The sequence below is a fragment of the Chaetodon auriga genome, chromosome 19 (assembly GCF_051107435.1).
Source record: "Chaetodon auriga isolate fChaAug3 chromosome 19, fChaAug3.hap1, whole genome shotgun sequence".
NCBI classification, from domain to species: domain Eukaryota; kingdom Metazoa; phylum Chordata; class Actinopteri; order Chaetodontiformes; family Chaetodontidae; genus Chaetodon; species Chaetodon auriga.
In genome coordinates this window covers 19,498,205-19,520,817 of record NC_135092.1, presented here as the reverse complement: position 1 = coordinate 19,520,817, position 22,613 = coordinate 19,498,205, and the positions used below count along the sequence as shown (strand labels likewise).

General features: G+C 44.9%; 1 protein-coding gene across 2 annotated transcripts; it reads left to right on the top strand.

Annotated features, from left to right (window-relative positions):
- Window positions 1–1,526: 1,526 nt before the first annotated feature.
- tnpo1 (transportin 1) lies at window positions 1,527–21,889 on the top strand. 2 transcript variants are annotated; one of them, XM_076757787.1, is made up of 25 exons: window positions 1,527–1,666; window positions 1,788–1,901; window positions 4,062–4,137; window positions 4,730–4,879; window positions 5,402–5,508; window positions 10,368–10,501; window positions 10,950–11,031; window positions 11,537–11,659; window positions 11,745–11,863; window positions 12,197–12,257; window positions 12,495–12,666; window positions 12,892–13,044; window positions 13,137–13,362; window positions 13,561–13,732; window positions 14,021–14,107; window positions 14,215–14,322; window positions 14,614–14,772; window positions 14,862–14,949; window positions 15,034–15,132; window positions 15,250–15,345; window positions 17,190–17,265; window positions 18,152–18,251; window positions 18,344–18,418; window positions 18,673–18,812; window positions 18,921–21,889. In XM_076757787.1, exons 2-24 carry the CDS (start codon window positions 1,797–1,799, stop codon window positions 18,778–18,780), a joined length of 2,676 nt encoding a protein of 891 aa, XP_076613902.1. In that variant the 5' UTR covers window positions 1,527–1,666; window positions 1,788–1,796; the 3' UTR covers window positions 18,781–18,812; window positions 18,921–21,889. The 2 variants fall into 2 exon arrangements, 1 of the variants encoding a protein (XP_076613902.1); XR_013079208.1 differs by lacking the exon at window positions 17,190–17,265 and having other exon boundaries at window positions 1,545–1,666.
- Window positions 21,890–22,613: the final 724 nt, after the last annotated feature.

Here is a 22,613-nt window from a genome sequence, read left to right as displayed (position 1 = left end):
AATACTTTCTAATTCTCACTTAATTTAACTTAAAAAAAAAAAAAATCAATAATCAAACTGAACTGCCATTTTTGCTCTATGAGTTGAATTTTCCCCGTAATTCATTTCCTCCAGAGGATACATGGACATCATTTCTGTAACCATAATTTAGAGATACGTCTCAAGGCAGAGAATATTTATAGATAAAAGATATTCTAAATATCTTACAATATCAAAAAATTAGGACTTAAATAGTGGATTTCACCCCCTGCAGCATTTTTGATGATAGGCAACCAACACATTATAATTACCTCATTGAATCTATGTAATAAAATGGAGGTGTGAAAACACAAAAATTACAATGGTGTTACATACAATTTATAATATATATATATATCGAGAGAGAATATAGAATATATTTCTGTAATGATTTTGTAAGACTGTAATGTAAAATGTTGCTGTAGTAATATCTATATAATGTATCCATTGTTATTTTTAGATTATTTAGACTTTTATTGCTTACACGAATGAGCTAATGTCGTGTTATTATAAGGAAAAAAAATAGAAAGTAGTGTTGTAAGTCATGAACTTAAACAGGTCATCGCTACGATAAACACTTGAATTAGTCTTATGGAATCACTAACCCTGTGACACTAAAATATCCACTTACCTCCAAGTTATAAATCATATATTTACACTTTAAACATACACACTGTGCATATTTAAATATCACCCACCATCATCAAAGTTGTAGACATCTATACATATACTGTACATATCCACCCACTTCAGTCACTCAGTATTATCCATTCAATATTTATTCCCTTCCACATTTAGACATTGCATTTTCCTGTTTTTACATCTACTTCTATGCACAAAATAGTTCTACGTTTATTTTATTTCTTGTCTTTGTTCAGCTTGTTTGTCCTTGTTTTTAGCTGTCTGTGTTTCTTTCTTTCTTTCTTTCTTTCTTTCTTCTTTTGTATGTATTTCTATCTTCCTGTAAACAGTTCTTGAAACTATTGAGAGCAAATTCCTTGCATGTGTAAACAAACTTGGCCAAATGAAGCCAATTCTTATTTTTCTGATTGCAGTTATGTTCAGAGAATTGGGTTTATTGGATACCTGGTGATGCTTGGATCCGCGTGAGGTTCGGGTAAATCCTGTTTAGTTGCATGTTGAATAAAAATAACACAATCATCCGCTAGATGTCACTGTTTTACGTTTACTCCATTTCTAAAGCAACGGCGACGGCAGTGACCAGGCCTGTGGGCGAGCGGTGCTACCTTCACGTGCCGTCGGAAATATGCCATATTTTTTGGGCTGCGTTCCAATCCACTCCTATCCTTTCATCCTTTCTCCTCTCTCTCACTGCCGCTCTTTCTCTGGCGGTTCCAGCGCATATCAGAACCCATTTGGAGGTGTTGGTGTTTAATAATGAAAACAGTACGCAGGCTTGCGAACATGTCTGGCTAAATCGGTCTAGCACTAGGACCGCTCAGCCGCGTGTCAGCTGATGAGGCAGCCAGATAAATGCGACGCGAGTCTGTATGGCCCGCAGCTTCTTCGGCTTGTTGCGAAAACGGATGTGCCCGCTGTAACAGGCCCATGTCTGAAAACCCAGACAGACGGTCACATTTCAACAGAAAGTCAGCGACACTCGAGCACGTCGGCCAAGTCAAAACAGGTAAAAGCCCTCTTGGTGTGTAAAGTTAGCTTACGCGTCCAGCTAATGTAACGTTTACGTGCTGTAGGGCTGCGCCTCAGTGAGTCCTCTGTGTTAGCCAATGTTATTTCTTTATCCGCAGCAGAGCAAGATGGAGTGTGAGTGGAAGCCAGACGAGCAAGGACTCCAACAAATTTTACAACTGCTGAAAGAGTCTCAGTCGCCAGATACGTCCACGCAGAGATCCGTCCAGCAAGTATCCTTTGCCAAAGCAGACGTGTGTGCTAGCAGACGTTTTCGTGACTTGTTAGCGCTTAATGTCAGACTCAACAGGCTAGCGATAGCTAACACTAGCCGAGGTTACCGTTAGAAGCAGGTACGCAGGTGCTGACCGGCTGGAGCTTTTTGTCTCTTAACAAGCTCAGCATGCTGCTAGCAAAGCAGGCCGTGCCGTGCTAACTCGCTCCTGTGTGACCCTTTATACTGTAAGAAACTGGTGTGTTATAAGCTAGGTTAATGTTACAGTTACATGTAAACTTGATCAGCTAGTTAATCGCCTCCATATGCACTCACCGGCCACTTTATTAAGGGCACCTGTCTAACTGCGCGTTAAAGCAGATATCTCTTCAGCCAATCACGTGGCAGCACCTGCATTAAGGCACGATTACATGAAGTTTAAGCATCAGGGTGCGGAAGAAAGGTGATATAAGTGAGTTTGAACGTGTGATGGTTGGCGGTGGGGGTCATGTCTTTGAAGGCAGAGGTCAAAGGAGACTGGTCAGGCTGGTTTTAGCTGATATGAAGGCAACAGTAACTCAGATAACCACTCTGCACAAGAGCATCTCTGAACGCACAACACATTCAACCTTGAAGTGGGTGGGCTATGCAGAAGACCCCCCAGGAGCCACCAAAGATGTCGTATACGTTACCCAGTGTGAGCTGTGCCAATGGAACTAAATGATATACGCTCTCTGTCTCCTGGATAGATGAGTCTTGATTTCTTCTGCGACGTTCAGATGGTAGGATCAGAATTTGGTGTAACCAGCATGAAAGCAGACGTCCATCCTGCTTTGGATCAGCACTTTTTGTTTTACAGGATGGCGAAGGCGTGACCCGGCCTCTGATTTGGTGCTGATTGTTGCTGTCTTTGGTTGGGTTGGTTAGCTGTAGGCCTGAAGATTGAGCTTGATCAGGGTGAGAATGTCAGAGTCAGAGCCAATCAGAGGCAGAGAAGGGGCGGGGTTATGCCTTCGCCATCCTGGAAAAAAAAAATAAAACCCACAGTTCAGGTGGTGTTGGAGTCTTGGCACACTTTGAGCTCCATACCTCCAGCTGAGCACCCTTTTTAACACCTTGTCCTTCCTAAATATTGCTGCTGACCGTGCCCACGCCTTTATGACATGTGTCCCCATCCTCTCATGGCTACTTCCAGCGGGATAACGCGCCTTGTCACACAGCTCCCATCATCTCTCTCTCTAGTTCTATGGGCTCAAATGGCCGCCACAGTCACCACACCGCAGCCCAGTAGAGCACCTTTGGAACGTGGTTGAACGGCAGATTCATATCACAGATGTGCAGCCAAAAAATCTGCAGCGACCGTGTGATGCTATCACGTCAACATGGATGAGGATCTCTGACAAATGTTCCCAGCACCTTGTTGAATCTATGCCACAAAGAATTAAGGCAGTTCTGAAGGCAAAACGCGGTCCAACCTGGTATTAGCAAGGTGTACTAATGAGTGTTCCCCCTCACGTTGCATCATGCTCCTGCAAAATTAATTAACAGCTGCTTCGTGCAACACTGTCTTGTTGAGTTTGCAATGAGCTTGTAACTAAACATTAAAGATCTGGCTTTACATGTCAAATCTCAGAGGTGACATTTTTTCCAAAGCAAACAAGCTGCAATTGTGGACATGTGGCGTTTAAAGGTACAATGGGGGACAACTCCCATGATCCCACGCTACTTCACGACATCATCAAACTAGGAGGGATCCCAGGCGATCAGCGTCACACGCGCAAACGTGCTACAGTATTTTGTACATACTTTTGCATTAGAGAACAATTATCTGCTGCATCCTGATCCCAAATGGTTCACTTATGTAACACTTAATGTGCACTGCATCGTTAACTCATAGACAAGCTGCTGCCGTAGCCCTAAATACGCCATCTGGCTGGGTATGTACAGTATTTAGTCACATCGTATGACGTATTTACGACCCCCTAAAAACACGCTCTGTTACGCTCTTACACTGAAGCACCACTTGATAACATGAACTTCTGCTATTTCTACATTTCTTCAGATGAAAATCTGATTTTCTCGTTATTAGCATGTAACAGACTGCAGTGCTGATGTGCTCACGACCTTTTAACACGCTTGGTACAGTTAGCACCTTGTCTTCCTCAACCCTCTTTCCCAGAGACTTGAGCAGCTGAACCAGTATCCAGACTTCAACAACTACTTGATATTTGTCTTGACGAAGTTAAAGTCAGAAGGTAAGCTCTCCGTCTGCTTCGCTGCGTTGTTTACTCGTGTCTGTGCCGTGTTCCTGGATCGTCCGATGGGACTGGACGGTGTGTCAGACATGTCGCTTTAATGTAAGCGCTCGCTGACAGGTCTGTTCGGCCATGACTCGGGTGACCCGGTGGCATCTTTGTCACAGATGATGTGGCTCTCAGAATATGGGTCACTCTAATTTTAAACCTAATTCCTGGCACCGCTCAACTCTTGGCTTGGCTGTCTGCACAGTAGATGGCCGAAATGTTAAGTGGTGTTAAGACATTTTAGGATGGTGTCGCTGGATGTGCTTTTACTCTCAGCTGAGATGCAACAAGCCACAGATGTTTAGAATTGAATAGAATAATAAATCCAGATCTTGGGTGAATCATTTGTATTTCATATGAACAGGTCTTGTTGTCCTTTGGACTGTGCTGGATCGAATGAAAACAAATATGACAGCAGTCATGTCCTGAGTTATTACAGAGCAAATCAGCAGCCCTCACAACACAGCAGCCTTTGTCTGGACTCCACTCAGCTAAAATGTTATTTACACTTCAATAATCAGTTTTTCTTTCTCCGCCCGACAAGACGAGCCGACCCGGTCCCTGAGCGGGCTGATCCTGAAGAACAACGTCAAAGCCCACTATCAGAACTTCCCTAATGGCGTGTCTGATTTCATCAAGAGCGAGTGCCTCCAGAACATCGGAGACTCGTCTCCCCTCATCCGGGCCACTGTGGGTGAGTTACGCCACATGAACTGTTCACTCACCACAGCTCCACTCTAGGACTGTTAAGAGCAGCTCTTTGGGACGCGCCGTGCATTATTTGTCCCCTGTAACTCTCTGGTGGTGCAGATTTGCTCATTTGAACATCAGTTTTTTGGGAAATGTCTAAATTTGTCAGTATTTGCAGTAGAGCTAGACAAAACCGGTGTGATTCAGCCCAGCTTGACATCTCAGCTCTGATTCAAATACCACACATTTACAGATAAATGATGGCTGCTGTCTGATACTCTTTAACACGATGACTGCATTCAGTTTTACATGTGATTAACACCAGCAGCCATTCAGCCCAACAATAAGCTTCATGAAATGTGTTTGTTTTCGTGACAGTGCCAGCTGAAGGCACATCCCTACAGATTATCAGTCAATGTAACGTGGCGTTCGACGGTGTGCGTTTGATGGATTTGTTTCGATTGCTCGGAAAGCACCGCCTGTGCCTTCTTGGTATCTAACTAACAGTAAATCTTTCCCACGGCAGGCATCCTCATCACCACCATTGCCTCCAAGGGAGAGCTGCAGAACTGGCCGGAGCTTTTGCCCAAACTCTGCCTGCTGCTGGACTCCGAGGACTACAACACATGCGAGGTGAGGACGAACGCAGAGGGATGTGGGATCAGATTGTCTGCTCATTGGTCGGGGACCTGCTGTGTGTGGTAGTATCCTTTTTTTATGCTTGTCTGTACCACAGAGGACTTTTAAAATCTGTTTGATAAACGCTGCAGCAGCTCAAACTCTACAGTCATAACAGCCTGATGAACATGAGGGAAAACATTCACATGTCTAATCTTGCACAAATGACAGATATTTGGAATAAAATTAACAAGGATATACAATTTAAGAACTGAATGCTGCTGCACATCCCCCCCCCCGATCCAGCTTAATCAGCAAGCATTAGATCCAAACATGAAACTGGGACTGGCAAAACCAGTGTCTGTGTGGCAGTATCTTTAAGGGATTACACTTGGCTTTATTTGGATATGATGATCAAGTCACTTTTGTCATAGCTCTGTGTGTGTGTGTGTGTGTGTGTGTGTGTGTGAGTGAGTGAGGTGTACAGAGAGATTAATCGTATGCACATTGGTGATCATATGTTACAGCACACTTGCGCCATAAGTAAGCGTGTCTCAGCGCTCGGCGCAGCACGTCTGCTCGTTTGTTTATTTATTTATCGTGGAAAGGGAAGAGAGCTGGGTCAGCATTAAAGCAGCATCTGGACAGCATCCTGCTGGCCAGATGAGCTAAAGGCAGCCTCACAGCTGGAGCGGCAGCCACAACTACAGATTATTCAACGTGGAATCAGTTATTCTCTTTCTGCCCTTCTTTTTTTTTTTTACCAGAAAATCATTATGACCCCGTTTCCTGACTTATATCAGGAAAAACAACCCAGTTTTCTGTCTTATAGTTAAGTATTTTTCCTCTGTAGTTCATCATTATACAGTATAGTATTTCTGAATTCTTGATTGCATCAGGTGGACGTGCTTGATGTCATCATTTCTCGCTGATGTCAGCACTTCTACAGTTACAACAGTGAAGCAGTGGACAGACGCTCCACTGCAGTGACCACTGAAATTACAGCACAGCAGCTTGTAGTGGATGTCCGATCTGTGTAATGGTGCCGCACCCATACTTAAGCTCACTTAAACTCCCTGGACGTTAATATGCAGTCTGCTGCCTGTCAGCCACCGTCGGGAAGGTGGACGCGTTACATTAGAGAACATGCAGGAGTTAAGTAGCTTCGTGCTACGTTCAGCTGCGTTGAAGGGCATTTCAGACGTATCCTGGCGGGATTACTCATCGCCCCTCGGAGCAGGGATGTGAATTTCACTGCGCTGTACCGTCTGAAATTTAAGGAAGAGGTGTGACAAGAAAAAAAAAAAGACTCCCCCCTGTAGCACCGCAGCCCGCCTCTCTTATAAAGCTCGTTCAGATGCTGAGATTTAGGTCAGCTATTTACTGCGGAGGATCTTGAAGTGTGTGTGTGCGAGGTTTAATGCCGAACAGCGAGCAAATGTAGCAGCTCCTCATAAGACTCGCTATGATTTTCAAAAGCAGCTTGGAGGCTGGAAAGCTTCTTAGCGTCCGATGTTGAAGATGGTGAAGTTGGTGCCGCGTGAAAAAGTGTCTTCTAATCTTGTGGTAAAAGGTGCAAAATATATTCTTAAAAGCTTTTGCCCTGGTAGATCTTTTCATGCTGTTTCCATTGAGTGTCTCTTATACTTTTATGCCCTTGTCTTGTTTAAATGAATGTGGGGAGCAATGTTAATGGCAATAGAGGACAAGAAGAGGTCAGCAGTTTGTTTTAAAGGTGCGATGGATATGTCACGCTGTTCTTTACCTCTGATCTACTGCAGCTTATCTGCAGGAGTTCACAGTGTCGTCGGTGATTAGATTTCTAAAAAGGTGAATGTAGTTGTTTCCCAGAAACATCCAGACCCAGAGAGAGGAATTCATTAAATGTGTCCTGTGACACCTGAGACCCCAGAGAGGGGAGCACAGCTTGCTTTATGATGCAGAACATGGAGGAAATGTTGGCTATAATCATATCACGTCGGGTCATTTTTTTCATGAGGAAAGCTCCTTTGAAAATTTAGATTGTGTTTCTCAGCTTGTCTGCCGAGTGCTGTCCTCTCTGCAGCAGACCTTACGAGTGTACTAGAGACCGCAAACATCCATGTCGTGCAGAGCTCGTTTTTCAAGGTGTTGACTGTTGCCATAGACGCACCTAAATCACCCACACCATCACTGCCACCTGCACTTTGATATCTGTTTTGGAAATGTATTTGATGGCTGCCAGCGGACAGTTTGGGGCCTTTGTAATCTAAGCAGGGAAAAACGTGAATACACGTTGGCTTCAGGCCATTTGATCAGTCTACAGTAAGCACATCAATGCAAGACGATCCTCATCGCTCTGTTACTGAATTATCCTCAGTATGAGCGCACACCAGTCCAACCAGGAGCTGATGCTGGGCAGAAGGACAGTTAGCTTTTTTTCAACAGTTGTCGATATGTACCACACAGCACATGCATTTCTGTAGTATAGATAATAACATTGACACCAGGAGCTGCAGCTTTAACATCTTGTCTTACTTGTGGTTTAAGAGCAGTAGTTGTAGGAAGATTCCCCTGTGCAGCCGCACCGTACCCGTCTCTGCAAGCTCTATAAAAAGACATGAGCAGGTGTGTCGGATGCCAAGTCTAATGTTGGTGGATGGCTTAATATAGGATTTGCCTGTGAGCAGTTTTACTGTTTTGATAAATGGCAGTTGGAAAGGGGTTGCGATGGCGCTGCGAGGGTCAAGTTGAGGGCAAACGACCACGTATGAAAACGCTTTGTCACCTCAGTGCTCGTTCGAGACGTTCACATTTCCCGAGCGGGAGTCTCAAAGAGCTGTTTAGTTGACTAAATGCATGCCTCTCTTTTCCCTGGCTCGCCGTCATGTGCGTGACGAACGTTCTCGCGTTTAACGACCTCCCGTAGCACCGCTCGAAGGCCGGATTACATTTGAGATGCCTGAGCGTCACTGGAATGCTTGAAGGCCACTCCCATCTCTTTGCCCTTCCCTGTTGACTTACGGGAGGCGCCGCGGTGGGAGCGCTCTCGTGTCCTGCTCAGTACGTCTTTGTCACTTTATGTTACACACAAAACAAAAATTAGATTAATGGATGAATAAATAATAAGTCATAAAAATGAACTCTTGCCTCCGCAGCCTGAGGAAAGAAGCTGCTGTGCAGTCTGGTGTCAATGTTTGGACCTGATTCTGCCAAGAGCTCATACGAGAAAACGACTTTAGTGTCTCTGCTATATATTCCCTGTGGGCTGCGCGACAGCCATCCAGCTGCCTCGTAAGATCATGTGATTTGTGCAGCAGGACTGTTAATCACGATCTCGTGTAACCTGAGGGCGACAGTTGGTGGCGCCTCTGTGTGCATCATTCTGGTTTTGTTGACGTTGAGCAGTAGATTGTTCTCAGTGCACCATCCTGTAAGATTGTTGATCTCCTCCAGAAATGGATCCACATCGTGTTGTGAAACCCTGCTGATGAAGGAGGTGTCGTCTGCACACTTCACAGCAGACTTCTCTCCATGTCGGGGGCTGCAGTCCTGGGTGTACAGCATGAACTGCAGGGGGCTGAGCACAGCCCGGGGGGGGGGGGGTTCCCAGTGTTGAGCACTAAAGCAGAGGAGATGTGGATGTGAACTGTCCAGTATCCAGCGTGGTCAGAGTGTGGGGCTCGAGCGGTTTCAGGGGGAAATTGTGTTGAATGCTGAGCTGAAATCAACAACGTGATGTAGGAGAAGACCGAATGGAGGGCAGTGGAGGTGACACCCTCTGTGGATCTGTTGGTCCTGAATGCAGACGGCTGAATCTGCCATCGTGCGTGTTCATGTGCACGTTAAGTCTTCAGGTCTAAATCTGGTGCTTTGCTCGAAGTCTCAGACGCATTCGATCACTTCAAACGTCTGTCTCAGTGCGTCACGCATAACATTTTTGCGACACCGCTTTTTTTTATCCCAGAGCTCGATAATGAAATCTCCTGCTCTGGCTCTGAAAGTGTGATTTTTCCTCTGCCCTGCGAGGTGAAAGTGAATCACCTGTATACTAATGAGGGAGGCGACTGTCTTCAGCTCGGCTGCACATTGTCTCCTCTGTTTGTGACCTTGGCACGGCCTCACCCTCCTCATCGTTCTGCATCCCTTCGGCTCCTCCATATTTTTATTTTTTTTTGAGACCCCTCTGTATCCGTCATCTCAAAGGAACGCCGACATGGGAGCTGTTTCCATGGAAACGCGTTTCAGACGGCGTCCGTGTCCGTGCTGTGCCGTTCTGTCTGCCTCTCAGGCTGCGTTTGTGCGAGAGACGCTGAAGTCTGCAGCATATTGTGAACATGCATACTAACCATCAGCTGAGCAGCCTGCATTAAGAAAAAGAGGAGTGTGTGTGCGTGCGTGCGTGCGTGCGTGCGTGCGTGCGTGCGTGCGTGCGTGCGTGCGTGCGTGCGTGCGTGCGTGCGTGCGTGTGCGTGCGTGTGTGACTGCTTGCCAACTGTTTGAAGGTTATTAGAGCAGAAGTGGACGAATCCTATTGAAGATGAACACATGTTTTTGAGCACTCGCACTGTGCAAAACCAGGGATGAGATCCTCTGTGTGACCTGTCTGTGCTTTGTAAACCTGTGATTCTACATTTGTTCCCTGCAGAGCCAATAAGATATGAGCATATTTTAATAATATGTTGTGAGTGTATTGTAAAAATGTCATGCCAAAAGAAGCTAAACCTTAATCCATTCCACCTCCACAAGCCCTCGTCTGCAGCTGCAGTCTGACCTGCCTGGAGGATGGGATGGGTGGGGGTTGTGCGTGAAGAGAAATTCCTCTCAGGAATCTGTACCAGCTTGGATTTTCCTCACTCTCTCTGTTGTTTTTTTTCTGGTTTTCTGTCCCTCAGGGAGCGTTTGGAGCCCTGCAGAAGATCTGTGAGGACTCTGCTGAGATCCTGGACAGTGACATGCTGGATCGTCCTCTGAACATCATGATCCCCAAGTTCTTGCAGTTTTTCAAGCACAGCAGTCCTAAGATTAGGTATCAAGTCATCTTCCAGTCGTGCCAACTGGGTTAATTCATTTCCAATGAGTAATCTATGAGTGATTCATCACTGGTTTTGGAAAATGTATGGCATTTGTTGTGCTTTTTGCATACAGATAAGACCTATTAAATCTTCAGTGGGAAAAGTAGGCCATTTATTTTAGCCCCACTTTGCTCTGATAGAGAACAGATGTCTGTTTCACACAACGTAACTCATCTTAACACAGAGTGTGTTTCCAAGGCAGACTAAAGGTCTGTATGATTACACGGCTGAAGCCTCAGCCTGTCCTAATACAACGGGCCTGTTGACAGAGAGTTCCCCATTTGTAGGTTAAATCAGTGGATACAGAGCAAAGAAGAAGAAGACAGGGGCTGCATTCATAGCATGCGACATGTGAGGAAAACATGCCTGTGTGGCTCTTAACTGGTGGTGTTTGTGTTGCAGGTCTCATGCCATCGCCTGCGTCAATCAGTTCATCATCAGCAGGACTCAGGCTCTCATGCTGCACATCGACCCCTTCATTGAGGCAAGCCTGGCTGCTCTTTGTCGCCTTTTTGTGTCTGTGTGTACACACATAAAGACGCCTAACTATGTGCTGTCTGGAAGACAAATTGCCCAATGAGAATGAGCTCCCTGCCTGAGGTCATTGTCTCTCACTTCAGTAAATACTAGCTGCTGCGCTGACAGCTCGGCTCTGGTTTACCTCTCAGCTCGTCTCTGAAATCCCTTCTTAAAATCACATGTTGTTTAAAAGGTTCAAGCTGTGATTGTGTTTTACTTCTGACCTTATGTTGTCCTTTTTAAACTAGTTTTAGGTACCAGTGTATTTATTTTAACCAGAAACCATACTTTGATATCTTACTGTACTGACTTTGTCCCTCCCCATTCAGATTTCTTCTGGAACATTCTTTGTATTTTACTCACTATTCAATTATCATCATTGCTGTGAGTCGTTCAGAGGAGACGTTTGACTCCTGTCTGTCTGTCTGTCTGTCTGTCTGTCTGTCTGTCTGTCTGTCTGTCTTCTGCAGAACCTGTTTGCACTGGCAACAGACGAGGAGCCAGAGGTGAGGAAGAATGTGTGCAGAGCTCTGGTCATGCTGCTGGAAGTCCGCCTGGACCGTCTGCTGCCACACATGCATAACATCATCGAGGTGAGGGAGCTTGTATATACGTGTATGTATTTATCTGTGTTTCTGTACATTTTTACACATTAAATTTCTCTTAATTTCATCTCAGTACATGCTGCAGAGGACTCAGGACCAAGATGAAAATGTAGCCTTGGAGGCCTGTGAGTTCTGGCTCACTCTGGCGGAGCAGCCGGTGTGTAAGGAGGTGCTGTGTGGACACCTCTCCCAGTAAGAATACACACACACACACACAAACGTGCATACAGTACACAGACTGACACTCCAGCCCTAATATTGATGTTGATTCATAGCAACCTTGGGAGTAAGTAAGTGAGGACCTTGCACCGGGATGATATTCTTCATCTTCACCTCGGGACGGCTGATTAAGACGCGTGGCCGTTGACCTCAGCTGTAACATCTGTCACCACGCTGTCACATTAAACTCGACATACAAGCGTTAAACTGAGCCCTCAGCAGGAATCGGATGTGAGTGACTGCCTGTGTGCTTCGACCTATCCTTGCCCTTTGTTCTCATCATTTTTCCTCTGGCTTCGTCTCCAGGCTCACTCCGGTGCTTGTCAACGGGATGAAGTATTCCGAGATTGACATTATCCTGCTCAAGGTCAGTTTATATAGCCCAATATTTGTACCTGTAGGTAAGACAATGAATTGCCCCATGACTCAGGGCGACAGGCGGTTCAGTTAAGCGACACAGCGTCACAGCGCCACTTTTACACATTTTAACACAAACTTTTGTAGATGTTTGTATAACTTTCATAGTGATTTTACTTACTTTTACTGCTGAGTTTGAAATATACAAAATGGATGAGTTTCTTAAATCCTGCGCATTCATCGTCAGGGGGACATCGAGGAAGACGAGGCCATCCCGGACAACGAGCAAGACATCAGGCCGCGCTTCCACCGCTCCCGCACAGTCGCTCAGCAGCACGAGGGCGATGGAATCGAGGAAGAGGAAGATGAGGACGATGAACTGGATGATGATGATGATACTATCTCTGATTGGAACCTGCGTGAGTTCAGTGCCTGTGTGAATGGAGCGGTGTAGATCTCCTTATCATGAGCTGTCCCCTCATCATCTCCCACCGTCTTTACTCAGAGCAGGAACCGTGCGCTGTATTGATTACCTGTCTTGTGTTTGTGTGTGTGTGTGTACTGTACCTGTGATGTCTGTATGATGTTTGTCCGCACACTTCTATGTTTGTATGCACGTCTCTCCACCTCTCACCAAACATTAGGCAAGTGTTCAGCCGCAGCGCTGGACGTGTTGGCCAACGTGTTCAGGGACGATCTGCTGCTGCACATTCTGCCCCTGCTCAAAGAGCTGCTCTTCCATCCCGAGTGGGTCGTCAAAGAGTCTGGCATCCTGGTGCTGGGGGCTATAGCAGAAGGTAAGCAGGGAAGGTAAAAAGAAACGGGGACAGAGGGAGTTTCCAGAGTGTGGACCTGGAGGAAATGACCCTGTTTTCATCCCTGTCTCCAGGCTGCATGCAGGGCATGATCCCATACCTGCCTGAGCTCATCCCCCATCTGGTGCAGTGTTTGTCCGACAAGAAGGCCCTGGTGCGCTCCATCACCTGCTGGACGCTGAGCCGCTATGCCCACTGGGTCGTCAGCCAGCCCCCCGATAATTACCTGAAGCCTCTAATGACGGAGCTGCTCAAACGCATCCTGGACAGCAACAAACGTGTGCAGGAGGCCGCGTGCAGGTGAGCGGGAGGTCATGATAAAGCCACGTCATTTTACAGCACACGAGGAACTGCACTGCATCTGGATCAGTGCGAGCTGCACATTTTTCCTGCAGGTGTTGAGATGCATCCAGATATCTTCATGCTTCAGAGATGATAGCCTCACGTGGCTCACTGTATGTTTTCTCCCCCCTCCTCTTTTTAATCCCTCCCAACCAGTGCCTTTGCCACTCTGGAGGAGGAGGCCTGCACAGAGCTGGTGCCCTACCTGGCATTCATCCTAGACACACTGGTGTTCGCTTTCAGCAAGTACCAGCACAAGAATCTGCTCATCCTTTACGACGCCATAGGAACCCTGGCAGACTCTGTGGGGCACCATCTCAATAAACCGGTATGAGAGCAGACACACAGACTGAGTTTCATTTCCTTGTGAATGTGAGATTAGCACATACTTTTTAAGCGGTCTTCCTCATTTCACTTCTGTAGTAGTAAGTGTATTTTTTGACGTTATCGTTACATTCTCATACCCAGAGAGTGAACAAGCATCAACAAACCCTCCATGCTTCCCAGATTTGTTTGAGTGTATGGGTGGCTGCATTGTTGTCTGCAATTATCACACCCCTTCATTAGCTGCATCATGTTTCTGAGTCAAGACTTAATTTAATCTGTTATTTGTCAGGAATACATCCAGATGTTGATGCCTCCACTGATCCAGAAGTGGAACCAGCTGAAAGATGAGGACAAAGACCTCTTTCCTCTATTAGAGGTGAGTCTGCAGTTTCTGTTCAGTTGACAGTGAGTCAGTCCAAGTTCTGTGATGGTAACATCGTGTGGACAGGCCGCTGACTGTACCCCCCCGCCTGTCCTCCTCAGTGTCTGTCGTCCGTAGCCACTGCCCTGCAGAGCGGCTTCCTGCCCTACTGTGAGCCCGTGTACCAGCGCTGTGTCAACCTGGTCCAGAAGACCCTCGCTCAGGCCATGGTGAGTGTGTCAGACCCTCAGATGTGGACATCTACACACTCTGTGGAGTGTGGTGCTTACAGCTGGTTGCACTGCCCCCAGGTGGCCAAAAACATAAATGCATGCAGGTTTAATGTGCTGGTACCTGCAGTCACTAACAGACTGGAGGGGAAATGCCGTTTCAGGATAGAGAGCTGAACTTTGCATCTTAACTCAGGTTTTATAAGTAATTATAATGTGATTATCTAATAGTGACTCATGTAAATTTCATTCAGCTCTTGTCCTCTTTTCCACCATTCGTCACTCCTCTAGCTCCATCAGTCCCAGCCGGACCAGTATGAGGCCCCTGACAAAGACTTCATGATCGTGGCTTTGGATCTTCTTAGCGGACTGGCTGAGGGTTTGGGAGGCACCATTGAGCAGCTGGTTGCTCGAAGCAACATCCTCACCCTGATGTACCAGTGCATGCAGGTGAAGAGCTGTCAAACACGCTGCTTATCTGATGAACTGCTCACGTCCCTTCGTCGCTCAGCTTTGTTCTTTTCTCTCCAACTGTTCAGGACAAAATGCCAGAGGTGCGTCAGAGTTCTTTTGCTCTGCTGGGGGATCTGACAAAGGCTTGTTTCCAACACGTCAAACCATGCATTGGTATGTAGCATGCAGCTAACTCTGAAACAGTTTGGCCATAAGTTGTTAGTCAGTTGCTAAGTTGACTTGCTCTCCTTCTTCCAGCTGATTTTATGCCCATACTGGGTACTAATTTAAACCCAGAATTAATATCAGTGTGCAACAATGCAACATGGGCAATTGGAGAGATATCTATACAAATGGGTGAGTGCTTCTCTTTCCACAAATACTCACAGTATCTCACCATTTCCACTGTATACTTTATCAGTAAACAGTCAGCAGATTTCTTTGCATTGGTTCTCACTGTTCCTACACCCCCAGGGCCTGAAATGCAGCCGTACATTGCCATGGTGCTGCACCAGCTGGTGGAGATCATTAACAGGCCCAATACCCCAAAGACTCTTCTGGAGAACACAGGTACCACTCGGTGGCAGTGCTGAGCCAGCCAGCCAGCTCGCCACACACAGGGAGGTGCTCACACACTCAGGTCCATGCAGCCAGGATTCACCACACTCATTAGGGTGCCCGTCCCGCCCTTTAATCTCTAGCCAAAAACCCCTCCCAAGCAGTGAGCCTCACGGGTTTCGCTTGTTTCAGCAAAGCATGCGAAACATTCCAGCTATTGATTTGCAACCTGGCGGCGCGGCCTGTAAGTGGAGATGAAAGAAAACGAAACCCTGGGCGCACGCCATTGTTCGAAATTCTCGACACTCTTGAATCAAGCGAGCCGTGCAAGTGCCCAGTCTTGGAATTAACTCACGTGGACTGGCTGAGCACCATCAGGTGAAGCAGAATACTGAAGCAGAAGAAAATGCAGAGCACAGGCAGTGTGTGAGATAGACAGGCGAGCTCACCGCCTCACGTAGTCTGCTCTTAGACTTTTCTCAACACTTACACAAGAACCACTCACAGATGATTGACAGAACACCTAAACTGATTCAATGTAGGGCACCCAGCGTAGAGCATTAAAAGAAAGGTTACACTGTGCTCTTATTTTTTCAACACTGATTGGAAACGAGGATTAGACGAGTCTCGTCAGAAAGATGCATGCGAGGGTGAAGTGTAAGCTGCCCAGACTGAAGAAGACGTAGGGACTCTGTAGATGTGTTCCTGTTTGTTTGCTGTCAGTTTATTTGTTGCTTTTATTTACTGTTCTTTAAATGTGGATGCATATCTGCCAATAGATGTTAAATGTTGTTAAGAATGGCCAATGTTTGATGCAGGATACACGATAATCATAACTGTGTCGTGCCAGCCGACTTTCATGAGAATCTGTCAATGTTTGCGCCTAACCAGTGAAGCTTTTCACCGTTTCGTTGCGTGTTTTCAATGCGTTAATTGAAAACACGGCAGTGAACCAAAGGCTACAAAATTGATTAACAAAGCCAGGTGTTTCGGCCGTGCGTACCCGTCATAGAGATGAACAGAACCAGTTTATCTCTGGGGCTAAATTTAAACGGACAGCCATGTAATTCCACAGTGGTTGAAGGTGGATGTGGCGGTAAATTGGTGGAGAGCGCATGGCAGCACTTCTCAGTTTGCCTCTGATCAGCTTATCCTGCACTGAACTTTATTCTAATGAGCATACCATCTGCTTTCTGCATGTGTCATTGGACTGTTCATAAATGCCTGTTTGTTAATGAGAATGTTGCATAGTTTTGTGTCTCTTAAACTTAGGTCCTCCCTCCTCTCTGCCTCATAAGAACCTGCTGTGCTGGATACTAGTCTCCCTCCATGTAGTTGGCTTGGAGTAATCTGTCATTTCTTTTCAAAAGAACACAAAAACAACACGTTTCTGTTATGTGAAGATTAACATTTGTGAGTTTAAGGGAGAAATCTCTTGTTTAGGCCAGTCGCAGACACACACAAACACACACACTGCACATGCTGCAGCTCAGCTAAAAATCAAGCTAACGAAGCGATCAGCTCCGTAATTGATCTGCGCAGCTGTACGATCAGAGGGTTTCTGAAAGCAGATGCCATTGTTTGCCTTTTTCTATGAATGTCCTGTCAAAGTTGTCGATGTGTTCTCCCTTAAACGTGTTGTATGTTTTTTTTAAGAGTGTCACACTTTACATTCCTCCCCTGACTGCAGGGGCAGCGATAACCAACGCTAGTGAAATCTATTTATTATCATACACGGATTCTGTTGATTTCTGTCTCTGAGTTGTTTGTTTTTTCTTTATTTTTCTCCCCCCCTCCTCATTGCTCATGTCTTGGTTGGCGTTTGGTGGTGTGTAACCGTGATTGCGTTACCTTAGCAATAACAATTGGTCGTCTTGGTTACGTTTGTCCTCAAGAGGTGGCACCCATGCTACAGCAGTTTATAAGACCCTGGTGTGTATTATTCAATCTTTTATTTAATTCATCTCCTCTCTGCTTTCCTCTGATCTTCTCGTCTGTCGCTCCCTCTTCTGCCCTGCTGCTCTCCTCTCCTCGCTCCTCACTTTCCTTCTCAAAAGAAGTTTTTTCAGTTGTTTCCTTTGGTTTTTTATCAGTTCGTAATCATTGCCAACCATGTGACTAACCCTGTCCTCTTTTAGGTCCTACCTGTGGTTTTTGTTTTTTTTGTTTTTGCCTCAGTAGCACCTTCATGTATTATACATTAATTTGTTTAATTTCTAGTTTTTTGTCATTGTTAATTGTTGCTAACCTAAGAGATGCATGGGATCAGATTTTGTCACATGCCTGCTGGTTCAACCACAGAGAAAGGAAGCAATCCTAAATCCCTTTCTCACTGAGTAGTCACCCAGCTGCATGTGCCTGTCCCAAGATGACCCCAAACCTAAAAAGTAATGTTATTTTCAAGGTGCTATAGATGAGGTGTTTGCTGAACACACTGCTCATAGACCAAAGTGAAGTCCTAAGAGCTCCAAGTAGTTTTGTTAAAAGTAAAAAAAAAAGTTTGATTTGTTTTATTTGAATCTGTTTTGTGTGCATGCTTGACTTGTTGGTTATCTCTCAGGTCATGATAGACACACATGGATGTATTCATAGAGACTAATATGTATTTACTGATAAGGAAGACAAGTATTGATGATGATAAGAAAACACCTAAAATTACATTTGTATTAAGGATGAATTAGCCTGTATTTGTTATCTCTCAGAAACATACTGTTAGCGTATTGATTCATGTAGTCGTTCGTAGTGCCAGTTGTTAATGCAAGTTTCTGCTTCTTGTTCTGATGTGTGTGACGTTAAATTTGGTCATCCCTGTTGTCAGGTGCACCTCTCTACGAAATATAAGAGACAATGAGGAGAAAGACTCTGCGTTCAGAGGAATTTGCACTATGATCAGTGTAAATCCGGGAGGTGTAGTGCAGGTGAGGTCCGGCACTACGATGCCAGCGTGGTCATCCTGTTGTCAGTTGCTCTGCAAGTTGAAATGTTGCCTCACCTCTCTTCTCTGGGACAGGATTTTATATTCTTCTGTGACGCAGTGGCCTCCTGGGTAAATCCAAAGGATGACCTCAGAGACATGTTCTGCAAGGTAAAAGCTGAAAATTGCTCAAATGACTGGATTAAAGGGCTAAACTGATTTAGTTAACTTCATGAAATAGACTGATTGTTAAAACTTGCTCAAGATTTAAGATCACGTTCATTCGCTCACCCAGTCACTCTGCCCTCCCCCTAGTGACCAAACGCAGTGTCTACAGTTGGCAGATATAAAATAACCCAGTGATGCACAAGATCTATTTTGAAAGGCGGCACGCCGTCATGACTCCTCCTGGTGTTTCATTTCAGATCCTTCATGGGTTTAAGAACCAGGTGGGCGAGGACAACTGGAGGCGCTTCTCAGATCAGTTCCCCATGCCTCTGAAAGAACGGCTCGCAACCTTTTACGGGGTGTAACTGTTTCCGCGGCAGCGTGCCTCATCACTGGGGTCAGTTTCCTCCTCATATCGTTTGCTCTTGTAGAAAAACATGCATTTGAGTGTTTACTATGTGAGAAATGTTCCCGTTTCTAATGAGGCCTCTCTCTCTCTGCACAGGTCGTTCACTATGGGAGACAATATAGGGAACCTCTTTTACCCAGGGAACATGTTACCCTTTACTAGGGGGGAAGGGTCTGCCTGCTGAGGGGAGGGAAGGGGTGCGGACCCCTCCCCGACCTGATGGACGGGGTGGGAGGGAGGTGGTAGCTGCGGTGCTCACTGCCCCCACGCACAGCCGAGGGGGGAAAGGGGCCGGCAGAACAACCTTATCATGGGAGGAAAATTCATCGAATCACATCTCAATCAGAAATAACGAACGGATCACCTTTTTCTCTCCATTTATTCCCCAAGCATCTTGTTTTCTGAACTACTGAAAAGAAATGTACGATTTCGGTTAGGCGAGGAGGTCGCATGTGATGACAGGTTTGTGCAGGAAGCGTCTTCAGAGCATTTAGAGTCGTGTCAGCCGGGTGAATGACGTGGTAGCTCTCAACAAAACTGAATTCTCCCAGTAGAGTTAGAAGAAGTAAGAGGATTTTCTCCAAATACAAGGATCGCTTCAAACTAAGGAATAGCAGCTGATGCTCAGAATGCATCTCATTGGATCCAAGTGTGGGGAAACATCATGTCATAACCAAGAATAAGTTATCACCTATAGAGTTATCAGATTTTCTCCGTGTTCCTATTCTTTAGCAGGGCAAAGGCTGTTAAATATGTCACTGGAGAGCACAAGATTTACTTTTAAGAGCAGCTTTTCTGGGAATAGGTAGCATGCTTGTATCATTGTGAAAAGCTGTGGAACATTAGTGATGTGTGTTGCGTGTGACAGCTGTCATTGCCCTGTGGTAAGGTTCTTCTTTGACCTTGTAATTTATCTATTTACAGTACTTTACTTTCCTCTACCAGAGAATTACGGCAATCAGCCGTAACGTAGCATGACTGGGTTTACACGCCGAACTAGGGAAATGTGTAAAATGTTGGCTGTGATGTGCCGTCGGAGTGAAATCTCCCAGTCTGGTCTTGTAGTGTGAATGTTGCCGTGGACATTCATCAGCAAGCATAGCGAAGCTTTAGATGCTCACAGTCCTTTCTGTTGTCTGAGCCTCATGGAGGGAAAAATGAAGGAGACGCCGCGACGACACGAATCCCGTCTTAGTGATTTTTGTGACTTTGGCTGTCAACCACGCAGTCCATCGAATGAATGTTAAATGTTTATTTCTCAATGTGCTGAAAGGGTTTCTTTAGTTTCTCTTGGGTGTTTGGCTTCTTGTGCTAAAAGCATGATCTTGAGGGTGACTGTATAATGTTTTGGGTGGTTGTGTTTCGTGGGGTACTTGGATGCTTTCATCTCTTGCATGTTGGTGGCCCCTCACACCCCAACATATAGTGGGAGGGGGATTACGGGAGGGAGGGGAGCTTCAATTAAAGGTTTAAAAAGTACATTTTCACGTTTTCTTGCTGGAGTGTTCTCCCTAAACTTTTACCCCATAGCTGGATGTCTAGTTTTCAAATACTGTGAAACTACAACAATGTTATCGTCTCTGGTTGTTTTGCGCTGTTTTACTTTATAAAGTGTGTAAGTGTTTGAGTTACAGATGGCCTGAATGTATTCCATGATGGGTTGGAGAAATTGGAAGTTTTTTAGTTTTTTTTTTTTTTTATGCCCAGCTCGTTATTTTTCCTCTGCTGGCCAGAGCATTAACTGCAGTATTTTAACCCTTTTGTGATGCACATGACATGCACTTCAAATTTGAAATTAATATGTAGCCAAACCCTTCACTATATGACGTTAGATCATTGAGTATTGCTGCTAAAAAGAAAAAAAAATGTGTTTACCTGATGCAGTAAGTATCTGGATGCAACGGGGTTATAAGATTGCGAAAGTCGTCTGATGATAATGTTTCCCAGTAAGGAACAAGTAACTGGTTTTAGGTGATTGAAATGCATCATGGAATACAGAGGCAAAGACTTGTATGTGCCACGTCATTTTGTGTTTCAAAGTGATTTTTGTCTGTCACATTCCAGCTGTTTGGCATGCAAAAAAATGGAGTAATCACGGCTTGATGGGGTGCGTGCACGCGGTCCTGTGACTCTTTCGTGGAAAGAGTGTAGGTCTGTGACTACCCCCACCATTACTGTGCTGTGTTTCTGACTTGACTGCTGCTATACATCGTAGTTGTGTTTCACTACTTGAATATGTGTTTCCTATGTGTTAACCTCAGGTTGTCTGTGTTCAGTGTTATTTGTTATCATTTCCCCAACGTGTACGCCTTTATGCATCTCCTTCAACCACTTCAGATTCGCAGAACTCTCGCCCTTCACATTAGAAATGGCTAACCGTGGGTGTAATTAATGTTACATGTGCGTAACACTGCTAGCTGTCGAACGTGATTACGATTGCAAGGCAGGGGGGAGGATAAAATGGTAACTCGCACATACTTGATGTGCTTATTGTCAAGTGATTGTTGTCAGACTACGGTAAATATTTAGTGTAACGTGTACACGACGCCTTGAGAGCGAATACTTTGAGGTTTTGTTGGTGTTTTGCGGTAGATATACAGTATCCTGTATCTAAAGAAATAGGTAACACCTAATTTAAAAGCAAAGAAATAGGTTGACAATTTCTAAACATATTGTTACAAACATATAATGTTTGACTTTCTATGAAGCTTTATTGAAAATTTGTATTTTATAAAGCACCCACCAATATTAAGGAATGTCTAGTCAAAGAACTCCTGTATTCTCATTTAGCCTTCAAACTTGATTAGACTATCTGCCTTCATCTTTTTTGCTAGTAAAAGCAAAAACATCATTTTGATAGACATGTTTTTTTTTCTTCTTTTTTTTTTAATAAGCTGCTGAATTTAAAAAAAAGTAATACTTTTGGGGCCACCAAATATTTTGGATCATGCAAAGAATCTATATTGTACTGTAGTAATTTTGTAATATTTGTAAGATGATATAGTGGATGTGACTGGTTACCATTGCTTGAATCTGTACATTGTTCCAATAAATTGTTTACATTATTATGGCCATTTGTCTTGTATTTTCTCAAATTTTGAGCATTTTTCCTGCTGCAGCGGCTCAATGTTCACATGCTCAGATGTCGGGTAGGACGTCTGTCAAGTCTTCCTGGTAACTGCTGTCTCAGAGGCCTCTCCTATCTTTTATCAGCTCAGACAGTGGCTGAGGCTCAGGTCACTTGACCAAAGTCAGATTCCAGCCTCAGCGTTTACTGTTGCACAATGTGGATCCACTGTGATTATAATGAAACACTCAGAATGGGTCTTCAAACGCTTGTAGCAAGATGATGATGTGTCCAACCTCAAAAAACTGTACAAGCACAGTAAAATGACTCACTTTTATTAATGTTAAGACTTAGATCTGAGGCAGTAACATACTGTAACCACTGCAGGAAGAACTTGAGAGCACTCTAGTCCTCCACCACATAAAATACGTTTAAGAAAAGCAGGATAAAGGTAGTCTTATTATCTTAAGATGTATTTCTTTAGATAAATGGTAGCAATCAATTAGGCAAATGACTGATTCATATAGGTTTACTGTGTTGTCATTAAGCAGATCTACATGATATTACATACGAGAGGCCAACAGTCTCTGGGCATTCATTCATGTAATTAGACAAATTAAAATGATACGCACCTGCATTGATGAACCCCGTTTTTTGGGTTGACGAGTGAGGCGAGTTCTTCCAAGTTGTGACCACAACTGAGTTGAAATATAAAATGATTT